At 33.0% G+C, this 11,764-nt stretch overlaps 1 protein-coding gene across 1 annotated transcript; it reads left to right on the forward strand.

Moving 5' to 3' along the window:
* Positions 1–4,955: 4,955 nt before the first annotated feature.
* Positions 4,956–11,604, forward strand: LOC140799517 (omega-6 fatty acid desaturase, chloroplastic). The gene is made up of 10 exons (XM_073153856.1): positions 4,956–5,204; positions 5,296–5,344; positions 5,736–5,968; positions 6,051–6,194; positions 6,343–6,494; positions 7,198–7,320; positions 7,421–7,598; positions 7,814–7,932; positions 10,992–11,106; positions 11,247–11,604. Exons 1-10 carry the CDS (start codon positions 5,166–5,168, stop codon positions 11,406–11,408), a joined length of 1,314 nt encoding a protein of 437 aa, XP_073009957.1. The 5' UTR covers positions 4,956–5,165; the 3' UTR covers positions 11,409–11,604.
* Positions 11,605–11,764: the final 160 nt, after the last annotated feature.

The following is an 11,764-nucleotide window of genomic DNA, read 5'->3' on the forward strand; positions in this document are numbered from 1 at the left end:
CTCCACAGTCTAAGAGTAGTGTAGTATTGAAGTGATATTTTACTTTATATTTTCATAGTATTCATATTATGCATGTGTAGATATTATTTATTGATCGGCATAATTATATTTATTTCACTACTTCATAATTATGCATGAATTATTGGTGCATTCCTAGGGTATAATAATTTTGATACGCATGTTGTATGATTGATAATGTTAATCACTACAACACTTGTATTTATCACAACGTAGTTAAATCTTATCTCGGTTGTGCCCATTTACCCCTTCAGCCTAGGGTAATGAGCCAGATTGTATATATTACTTATATACACCAAATGATCTTTGTAACATCCTGAAAAAAAATCGAGCACACATGCCTGTCTTTTTTCCCCTCCCTCTTCTTTTCTTTCTTTTCTTTTCTCCCTCACCCCGCAACCGCCATTCTCTTCTTCTTCCTGATACGCCAGAGCACTACCGGAGCCCGTCGATCCTGTGGTTCGAACCATCAATGAGCCTTCTACCTCTCTGTCTGTTTAATTAAGTTTAGTTATGTTTTTAGCCTCTTCCCTTTTCCCTTCCTCCTTATAGTCTGTCAGAATATCGGTCAGCCGACGACCTCATGCCACGCTGATTCGGCGAGCTTCCCCTTGTCGTCCTCCCTAGCTGAGTACCCTTCATGGGTACTCTAGACTCTTGGTTGAGGCTACACTTATAGCCTCCCATCACCGGTTTCTCTATGTTTTTTCCGCCACCATAGTCGATGTGCTCCTTCTTTCTTGGGTTAGTCGCATTCCTCTCTTTTCATAGGAGCTTGAGCAATCGACTAGTGGGGCTCTCGTGGCTTGGTGGTTGTATTTGGCAACCTCCATGGTCGTTGACCATTAAAAAGGTCTCTCATCACCGCCACCTTAGCCGACCAACGATTTGGTCCCCGTCGATTTCCTCATTCTTCCTGTTTCATTCTTCCTCCAAGTTCCCTCCGTATTTCATCGGTCTGCTTCCCTTCCTCCAAGTTCACCAGGTCTGCTTCACTTGGTTGTATTGCCTTCAGTGAGGAAGGAGAGAGGTGTTGTGGAGTTAGGCTAGGTGCGCCCTAGCTTGAGCTTAGGTTAGGTGTAGCCCAACCCAAGTAGTGGGTTAGGCTGTAAGCAGCCCAGCCCAAGTTTTTGGTCGGTTGGACTGTGGTTCAGCCCATATTATTTGGGTGAGGCTATAGGCAGCCAACCCAAGAGGCTTTTAAGCCTTATTACTTTAGGGCTTTGAGCCCAATCTTAGTATGTGTTGGGGTGTTGAGCTTTGAGCTAGCCCAGGTAGAATAACTATTTTCTAATTATTTTAATTTACTTTGTTGTTATTTTATTTAGTTATCATTATCAAACTTAAGCCTTAATTATTAATCATCCTTCGAGGGTAAATTAGTTAGCCATAATAATTGCTATAAATTAATAATAATAAATGAGGTATTGGTATAGGATTACCACTACTAATTACTTTAATTTATCTCTAATTGGAATTTGGTAATTCTATTAGACGTGCATTTATATACAATAAGTAAGTTAATTGAGCATAATCTATTATATTTTTTTTAAGTTGACAATAATTAGTGGAACGGTAAATCTGAAGAGAATTATATTAATAACCCTCAATGGTGCGTCAGACCGTCATAGTTAATATGCCAACTCTACCTGATTAACAAATGTAAGAACTTTTGGATAAATCTACCCAAACCTATATCAGATGTCGGTAGATTATTTAATTAATTAGTGGCAAGAATATTATACTCATGTTTTATTACTCTTATTATTGAGGTGGACTCTGTACTGTGCGAGGATGATTTGTGGCACGATTGGAATTGATTAATTTGGAAACAATATCAAGCGAGTGAAACTCCTATAATTTAGTAGTACGTAAAGAATAAGATTGTTTACTTTAAGATATCACCACATTTATATTATGCATGTGTGTGTACTTATTTATTGTTATTAATGCAAGTAGATCATGTTAACTTTACTTTTATTTGGCATAATTATATTTATCATGACTATTATGCATACCCATGGGCATGATCATGTGTGATAGTACGTAATACATGATAATGAGGTAATACATTATGCTTATTGTGTGGTATAATATCATGTCACTTACACATGCACGATCATAAAGGGGGTGACTTATGCATCTCGATAGTACTCGATACCTCCCCAACTAGGGTTAGGGGTAGAAGATATTATTATACAATTTGGTGATGCATATCATGTGTTTTATTATTAATATATGTGAGTTATAGATATGTGCATATTGCATGGATGTATTATTGTGATCATGTTTAGCATATATATAATATATTACATCCTTATTTGCACTGTTTTATACTGTAGAGGTGTATATCTACTGAGCTTTATGCTTAACAACTTTTGCTAAAAATATTTTTAGATTAATAGATTATCCGAGTTCGTAGAGGAGCTGGCATGGACTACTTTTAATTTATTTATTTGTTTTATTTTTATAAAATAATTTAGATAGATTGTAGCCCATACGTGAGCATTTATATAACTTATGCATAGATATGTATCTTGAGACTTATTATAATTTGTGATATTTTAGGCTTCTTTTTACTTGAGTTATTAGTTAAAATATTAAGATTTTATGTTGTATGTTGTGGAGAAACATTGACTAATAAGTCATATGAAAATCACGTAATAGACATGTATATTTAGAGGTGGGCAATGATACTCTATCACAGCAATACCTCTTAAACATCACATGTTGAATTAAAATACAAAATTTAGTTATATTAAATATTTAATATAAATTATAGATAGCGCAAGCCAACATCACCCACTAAATCAAACAACAACTAGAGGTATCGAGTCTTAGACAAACACATGCTAAAACTATACCATTCACTTATGGAATAAGATTAATTTTAGAATAAGTATTATAATTTTTAATACCAAAAAAAAAAAGTTAATACTAGTATAAGTTATTCTATTATTTAGTTTAATACTAATATATGAGTAATAATTATTTTTGATGTGACACAAAATTAATATTAAAGTAAGAAAGAATAATATATTTGTATTAGGAATTAGTGACATTCTATATCAAACGATGGAAATACCTTAAAGTAGTAGTAGTTATCTAATTTATGGACAAATAGTAATTTTAGATTATTAATCAATTAAGTTTTAAAAGCTATATAGAATAAGAGGTGAGAGAACGATGAATTAGTATTTCAGAATAAACTAAGTTATAGTTATTCTTCCAGAATAAGAAGACTTATTTTAGAAGAAAATTATTCCTCTTCCACAAGTGAACACGAGCTTATGCAACAAACCAAACATAGACAGACAACTTAAATAAACTGTTCACAATGCTCCTATCTCCAAGAATCATATGCAACTACAAAGACAAAAATGGAACAGAATAAGTTCTAAGCAGCAAGAAAAAAAAAATTGGTCAACTTGTACAACTTTCTTTTACATACACAACATGCTCAAAAGAGCAGCTCAACTAAGTTTTATTTCTTTAATTCTAGATTTCCTCAGTGGTCTTATTGTATATATCTAATAAGAACTTTAAAAAGGAATGTCAGCATCATATAGCATTAGCAGATAACAAGTATCTCGTATCATATTAAATGCAATGTAAACTCAGTGAAATCTATCCAAAGATCTATTTTCACTCAAACAATAGATAGAACTAAGTCCAAAATCCATACCACTAAGTCAACATTACATACTAGTACGTCAAAAATATATTATAATTAGTAGTATATAATAATGTGTTAGCAGTATATACTTATTAAAAGATAGCAATGCTGACTTCAAACGTAAGAATTTCAAAATAGAAGTCACACATATATATATATATATAACTCAATAATTCAAACATGACACTATCACAAGTTGTACATTTTCTAACCTCGTATTAAATGCTACTAACGTAGTAAGTTAATATGATATACTAGGTTAACAAGAAAAAAGATATAAAAGAGATACCACGTTAAAATTAAATAGATGAATTATAGGGAAAATGGGTCGAACTCATTCAAACTAATGCCTTTTTCTCTCTCTCCTCTCACTTGTATAAACTTGGGTAGATATAAGGAGTTTTTACCAAACTAGCTCTATTTGAAAATGTATTTATCAAAATATATTTTTCTGTACTACTAACTAAAATGCTTAAAGTTTAAAAGTTTTTTTTATAAATAAAGATCTCCTAGGTTAAGGGATATGAATTATTTTTAATAAAAACGTTGATAAAATTAACATTTTACTTAAAATAGACTAATCTTATCAATGTTTTAAGTAAAATGGTTAATTGTTGAGCATTTTATTTAGAGCTATAATAAAATAAACCTATTTTAGTATTTAAATTTTTATGTTACCTACTTTGGTAAATAAATCTATTTGGTCAACAACTCATAAATAAGCTACCTTTTGTTTATTAAATTTGATTAGGTAAATTTTGATAATAGAAAGATTGAGCTAGTAAAAAAGTGACAGGTCTATTTTCTACTCTAGATGTATAACAATCTTATTTTGTTAAAAAAAAAAATTAAGAGGCCTTTTAGTGCAAATTTCCCATTTTTTATTATTTAAATCTTCTCTTATTTTTTTATAGGTCTAATACATTTTAAAATTAAAATATTAAACTAGGTGTATTTGAAAATTGCCGGCTCAGTCAGCGACTTTTAAATATAAGTCGCTACCTAAGTCAATCACTTATATAGAAATTCTAAATCCTCTGAAAAAATTACAAAGTTTTAAATAAAAATTTTTATATAAATTATTTTTTAATTCAGATAAATAGTTTCTAAACACACTTAGGGTCGTATTTAAATGTTAAATTATACTAGATAAGTGAAAGAAATATTTAGGAGGGCTAATTTGGTCAAAAACCATGACAATGACGTGTCTGCATCATTTTCATACGACCATACAAGCACTGTTTTTGTTTCCCTTTTGTTTAGGCGACTAATTGGCAACCACTAAGGCTGCGTGCCTCCGTCTCCGTGGGGCTTCGTCTATCCATCACCAACGGCTATCGTGCAACGGCGGCCTTCCCACAAAAGCCCTTCTCCGCCACCACCATATAAGTAGCATATATATACTGGAGTTGTGGCTTAGTAGTGTCTGTGGGATAATAACGACTCCTCCGCTTGGCGTATCCCGAGCCGGATGGCTTGTAGGCTCTCCAATTCCATCATCCATTTGGAGGTATTTTAACCACATTGTTAACATACAGCTGATACTATCTATTTCTTGAATTAAAGTTGGGTCTTTTTTTTTTGGATTGACTTTTATTCAGGCACCGCCGCAAAGGAAGTCATGGAAAGGAAGGCCCAGATTAGCTCCTGGTATGTAAAAGTTGGCTTTTTGGGGATGAATGAGAGATGGGTTTTGTTAGCTGTGATATACAAATTGAGATGAAAAGTTGGTTTTTGGAAGGAAGTTAGAGCTATTAACCATGAAAAATATGGGGATGCTGCAACTACAAATTGGTCGTAGATGTTAAATTGGGTGGGGGGCGGTGGTGTGGGGTGAGAAAAAGATGAAGATAGACCTCAATAGGACTTATAGGAGATTGTTTGGAAGCCGGTTATAGCTTTATGGACTCTAATTTGCCATGCCATTAGAATATAACCCAATGAGCTTCTTATTTTATAGATGAAAGAACTTTACTGCAGTCATTGTTTTAATAATTAGTAGTTCAGATAAATTGACTAGTCCTCATCTGGTTGTGGACAGTCATATGTTTGAAGAGAAGCTTCCTGCAACAGGAAAGTATCTCAAATCAGACATTACCACATCGAAGATCTGCTGCACCTGTGCAAGCTGCTGTAGTTCCGGTGACACCACCATTGGTAGATAACGAGGAAGAAAGAAAGCAAATGTGTGAGAAGTATGGGTTCACACAAATTGGCGAGCCATTTCCTAATAATATAACGCTCAAAGATATCATGGATAGCCTTCCTAAAAAGGTATGGAGACGATTTCATCACTTTTTCCATCTTTTTCATCAATTTTTTAATGTTGCAACCTTTTTTCCAAAATTCTCTGAAGGTGTTTGAACTTGATGATATGAAAGCTTGGAAGTCAGTTTTGATATCTGTGTGTTCTTATGCACTGGGAATATTTGCAATCTCAAAAGCCCCATCATACCTTCTTCCTTTGGCTTGGGCATGGACTGGTACAGCAGTGACAGGAGTAAGCTAACCAATTTTGTTTATGTATTTTCCTTTTTCATTTGAAGTGAAAATATCAATCTGATGCCAAAGTCTTAGGAAGGATGTTTGGATTTATCTAGTCATTCTGTTAGCTTCTTCTGAAACTTCATTGAATTGTTTTTCTGAAGTTCTTTGTCATAGGCCATGACTGTGCTCACAAATCATTTTCAAAGAACAAACTGATAGAAGACATTGTTGGAACTCTAGCCTTTCTGCCGCTGATATATCCTTACGAACCTTGGCGGTTTAAGCATGACAGACATCATGCTAAAACAAACATGTATGTATACTATTATCTTTTTTCCCCTTTCTTTATTCCTTAAGTAAGTTCGCTCTAGAAAACTTGAACTCTTGTCATGAATTATTTCAGAACTCATGTGTTTGTTCTATATAAATATGAATATTTTCTGGTCTTGTGCACTTAGGTTCTTTTGACAGATTTTCTCGAAATATGTGATTGTAGATTGTGTAATCGTTTTCAGAGGACGCCATTTTGCAATTATTTTTCCCATAGAGTAAGTTCACTAGTATGTACTTTAATTGAAGCTTAGACTTCCTAACTCTATTGACTACTAGATTGTCCTTGATTGATCCTTAACTTCATACTAGGATGTTTTTTTTTCTTTTAAAAGCATGTTCTGAAGGTCTTTCTTGAGATTTTGGCTATATATAGGAAAATTGGTCTTGCAATGTAAGAGATGTAGAGTTCAGTCACACAGTTATCAAATATTTTACCATGTTGATATATTCAGACAATTTAGGGCATGTGAAGACACTACCTGACAGTATTTTCTCTAACATTGCATTGACGTATATTTGGGTTGGTAGAGGAGATCAATATAAGTTCTATTTTAATATTTATCAATTAGCTATTTAGCTGACGTGGAATTATGGACTATCCTGCATAGTTTTACATTTTTAGGCATTGTTCTTCTGGCACAAATTATTACCCTTGCACCTTTGACTTTTTTTATGAAATTTAGGTTATTCCAAGATACCGCTTGGCACCCTGTTTGGAGACAGGAGTTTGAATCCACTCCTGTTCTAAGGAAGGCAATCATCTTAGGTTATGGGCCTTTCAGGCCTTGGATGTCCATAGGGCACTGGTAATGTGATAGTTGCCATCTTGTCATTTTCACATATTGTATGTGCATTGCTTATCCCATTTAAATTTATTTCTCCCAACACTGTCAAGTTCTCTGTCAGGTTGGTGTGGCACTTTGATTTAAAAAAGTTCAAACCAAATGAAATTCCAAGGGTGAAGATAAGTTTGGCCTGTGTATATGCATTTATTGCTGTTGGATGGCCCTTGATCATTTGGAAGACAGGTTTATTAGGATGGTTCAAATTCTGGTTCATGCCATGGATGGTGTATCATTTTTGGGTACCTATTTGCCACTTCACATTTTCTTCTTTTTTCTTAAGTGAAGAGTTCATATATGTCAGATACATGCTCTGGAAAAATCTTGTTTATGAAGGTTCTCTGTTGCCAAACTTCGTTTGCATATATATTATCAACTATTGGTTAGGTTGTTTTCTTTTGCTGCTTTTCTCATGCATCATTTAAGTATTTATTGTCAGTTGATTCTTATTTTCTAGATGAGTACCTTTACCATGGTGCATCATACTGCTCCACACATACCTTTCAAAAGATCAGAAGACTGGAATGCTGCTCAGGCTCAACTTGGTGGCACCGTCCACTGCAACTATCCTCGTTGGTATGCTTTGCTTAACAATTTAGATTGTTATAAGATAGTTCAGCTACATTTTGCTTCCCATCTGATCAGAGTTGGGAGGTAAATACTATAATTTGTGTGTCATCTGAAAAGATAGTTTTCTTCTGTCCTGCTAATAAAACTATTGCCTAGTCCTGTCCTCCACAAGAATGTGTTCTTGGTGTAATCAAAATATGCATGGGAATTACCAAGCTCTTGTCTTTCACCTTATTGGCATCTAGTTTCTAGACTAGACTCTAGTTTCCAAGGTTTTTTGATGTTGCCATCACTACCAATTTATCCTGGTAAGCTCTATTAGTAAACTTTTTATCATATATATGGTAGTCAATTCTTCTATTTTACATAGTGTAGCTATATTGGCATATTGACTATATATAAGAGTACGGATATGAATGAGTCGAGCTCAAGCGAGTTGAGATCAGCTCAGCTTGGCTCGAAATTTCTGGAAGGCAAGCTCAAGTTCAGCTTGAGCTCAACTTGTACTTAAAAGTCTAAAACCAAGCTGGCTTGAGCTCAACTCGTTTGGCTCCATTTGAATCCACAGTTTATCAAAAATGATATTGAGAGTCAGATTGGAACTCGCAAACCTAATGAAAAGAACAGATGAACCAATAATGGTATAGATAGTACATATAATTATATATGTTATTTAATTATTCAGCTTGTTCCTAATGTGGACTTAAAATGAATGAACTAAAATGACAGGTTACTAGTAAAATAGTAAGCATGAGAGAGAGAGAGAGAGAGAGAGAGAGAGAGCTTTAATGATTTAAGACAACCCTGTATAAGAGAGAGTTAAAAAGCTTGCATGTCTTCGATTATTTTTGTTCTCTGAGGATTTCATCATCTCTGGTATTCAAAAGCAAGCTTTAGGTTTCGTTCACATGTGGAATAAGGTTCAAATAGGAATAGCAATTCTTATATGTTATAACCAAAATGAGAGATTTATTGTAGGGAGAAATATTTTTATATTCACTTCTATTCTGAAATTAAGGTATAAATTGTGATACAAAGCGAAGGTAAAGAAGTAGAAATTACTGAAATACCCTTCGATTTGATAAAATGTAGATTAATGGGATTGATGAAGTACAACTAAATATAGGTATGCAATGCAATGGTGCTAGATATGTAATTATTGGCAACTAAGTCTGTAAAATCCCAAGGTAGGTGTGCAATGCCAATAAAGTTGCAATGTTAGTGTAGGTATGCAATACCAACTAGTTATGAAATATGTAGGTGTCCAATGCCAAGTATGCAATCTAAGAGTGCTATACAAATATTTTTCCAAATATTATTATAATTCATAGTAAAAAATAATAAAATTTATATGAAAAAAATATTTTTTATTTTAGCTTAAAACATGATATTATTAATAATATTAAAATATATATACTTCCATATTTTTTCCCCAAATTTCTTATTTTATTATTTAAAGAAAGAAAGCTTTGATTAGATTAATACATAGTTAAAATAGTAAATGTATTATTTTATATATGAAGATATATTTAATTTGATAAAAAATTGGTTTATTGATTTTTAATATTATTATTACATATAAAAATATTTAAATAATAAGATAATTATAATTATATTTTTATTATATCTTATTTTCATGAAATATTAATTAATTGACATTTATCCTGTTTTATTTGAATTTTACTTGTTTAGTGTAAAAAAAAAATATGATAAGAGAGAGGAGAGAGGAGTGATGAATTATAATTAAGATGTGTGAGATAGAGGAGAGATGAGTGATAAATTATAATAAGATGTTTAAGTAAAACGAGAGAGAAGTGATAAAATATAAGAAGATATTTGAGAGAACTTGTAGTCAAATCAAAAGTAAATTGGTAATTAGGTTAGTGTGTAGTATAAGATGTAATTTTGATAAATAATATTTATATTCCGGAATATGGCTATTCTAATATTTAGTTATTATTCTGAAATAATGAGTTGTATTTCAAAAATCCAAAAAAGATATTCCGAAAGCAAACGGGGGGTTTAATGAATTGAATTTATACAATGGTTCATATATTGAAGACAACATAATGCACTTATCATCCTGAATGGTGAAGATAAAGTGAAGAAGATCTTGAGTGGTGGGATAAAAGTGAGAAAGAAGATGACGCATCCAAATATATGGAGTTTTTATATTCATACATGGTAATGAACAAAGAATTTCTTGTTTGTGCTGATTTGGAAATGCTCTTATAGTTTGAGAATTACAAGAAATAAGACAAAATATCACTTAATGCAAAAGAAGCTGGAGTTATTAGTAAATGCAAAGGAGATGTAGCATTATACTTGTCCAGATCAAGGTTAAAAGATCTTTCCCTGTCCTGTCATAAAGACTGGGTAGAAAAGATATATTTTGTGAGATATGCCAAACTTAATGGAATCTGAACTTTGATTATATGCTCTTAGTGTCCTACCATTGTCCCAAAGGAATCTGTCATTGTATAAATGTAACATACGAGATACATGTCAGGAATGGTGAAGTCTTCCAATGATTCGTCTGATATCACAAAAGTGGAGGTGAAATAACTGTCCAAAGTTGGTATTTATAAACTTTTACTCCTGGAATTTGATGGTTTGCCTTTGTTTAACTTAGAGTCTCTTAAGTAATTCATTTTATGAATTAAATGACTGGAGTTCTAAAGCGAAAGCATAACAACAACAAGCTGTTCATTCTATGTTTGGCTGGAGAGTAGGAGAGAAAAGAGGAGAAGAGAAAACTAATTTTCTCTCCTCTTGTTTAGATATATGAGAGAAAAAAAGAGAAAGGAAGAGAAATTTTGGTTTTTCTTTTACTTTCTCTCCCTTTCTCTCCACTTTTGGAGATGAAACAAAAATGGCAGTTACTCTTCTATTCTCTCCTAAAACCATCCAAAATAAGAGAAAATATTTCTGTCCTCTTATTCTCTTCTCTTTTCACATATTCTCTCCATCCAAACAGGGTTTGAGTTTGTCTCTTTTATGCTCTTCTTCTCATGTTAATATCTGTATTCTGCATTTGCTGTTTCTGATGGACTGTACCTTGACAGGATAGAGATCCTTTGCCATGACATAAATGTCCACATCCCTCACCATGTTTCTCCAAGGATACCAAGCTACAATCTCAGAGCAGCCCATCAGTCACTCCAGCAAAATTGGGGCAAGGTGCTTCTAATATCTAACTCCTTTTATCCATGGGTTTATTTGTTCATCATTGTAAATTTGTAATGATATCATTTTTCTATTTTCATCTCGAAGTCAAATGTAGAGGACTCTCACACCTAATTTTCTTTTCTTGCTAACAGTATCTCAATGAGGCTAATTGGAATTGGCGTCTAATGAAGACCATAATGACCTTATGCCATGTGTATGATAATGAGAAGAATTATATCCCATTTGATGAGATTGCGCCGGCGGAGTCTCAGCCTATCACATTCCTAAGAAAGGCCATGCCGGAATACTCATGATTGCCAAATGCTACTTGGTTATAATACCTTTCATGTTTCCTGCTACAAAACTGTGGCACATATTCGATAAAAGCATTGCCAGATTGGCACTCTTTTTTCTTCAGACAAAATAGAGATTGTAATTCTGAAAATTTGACTCTGTAATTCGTATTTTGCGACTTTCAATCGCCCATAATCCATTATTTTGCACAACAAATTCTACAATATTGTTAAGGTTTTTCCATCTTTCTTTCTATAGTCAGAGATTTAGAGTGGCATATTTATCAGTGGGTTTCTTATCATACTTACAGCATATGATAGGCTGAGGTGGTAAAGATGTTTGGTTGCACCTACTTTTGTGTTGTTCAAAGTCATGT

This window comes from Typha latifolia, chromosome 13 (genome assembly GCF_019914945.1).
Source record: "Typha latifolia isolate L0001 chromosome 13, TyphaL0001v2, whole genome shotgun sequence".
Classification (NCBI taxonomy): Eukaryota; Viridiplantae; Streptophyta; class Magnoliopsida; order Poales; family Typhaceae; genus Typha; species Typha latifolia.

What these genes read in the sequence shown, in the direction of transcription:
- LOC140799517 (XM_073153856.1), top strand. Translation starts at nt 5,166, where the DNA reads ATGGCTTGTAGGCTCTCCAATTCCATCATCCATTTGGAG. An exon ending in ATTCCATCATCCATTTGGAG is followed by an intron (nt 5,205 to 5,295) that starts GTATTTTAACCA and finishes ACTTTTATTCAG; the next exon opens with GCACCGCCGCAAAGGAAGTC. An exon ending in CTGGTACAGCAGTGACAGGA is followed by an intron (nt 6,195 to 6,342) that starts GTAAGCTAACCA and finishes GTTTTTCTGAAG; the next exon opens with TTCTTTGTCATAGGCCATGA.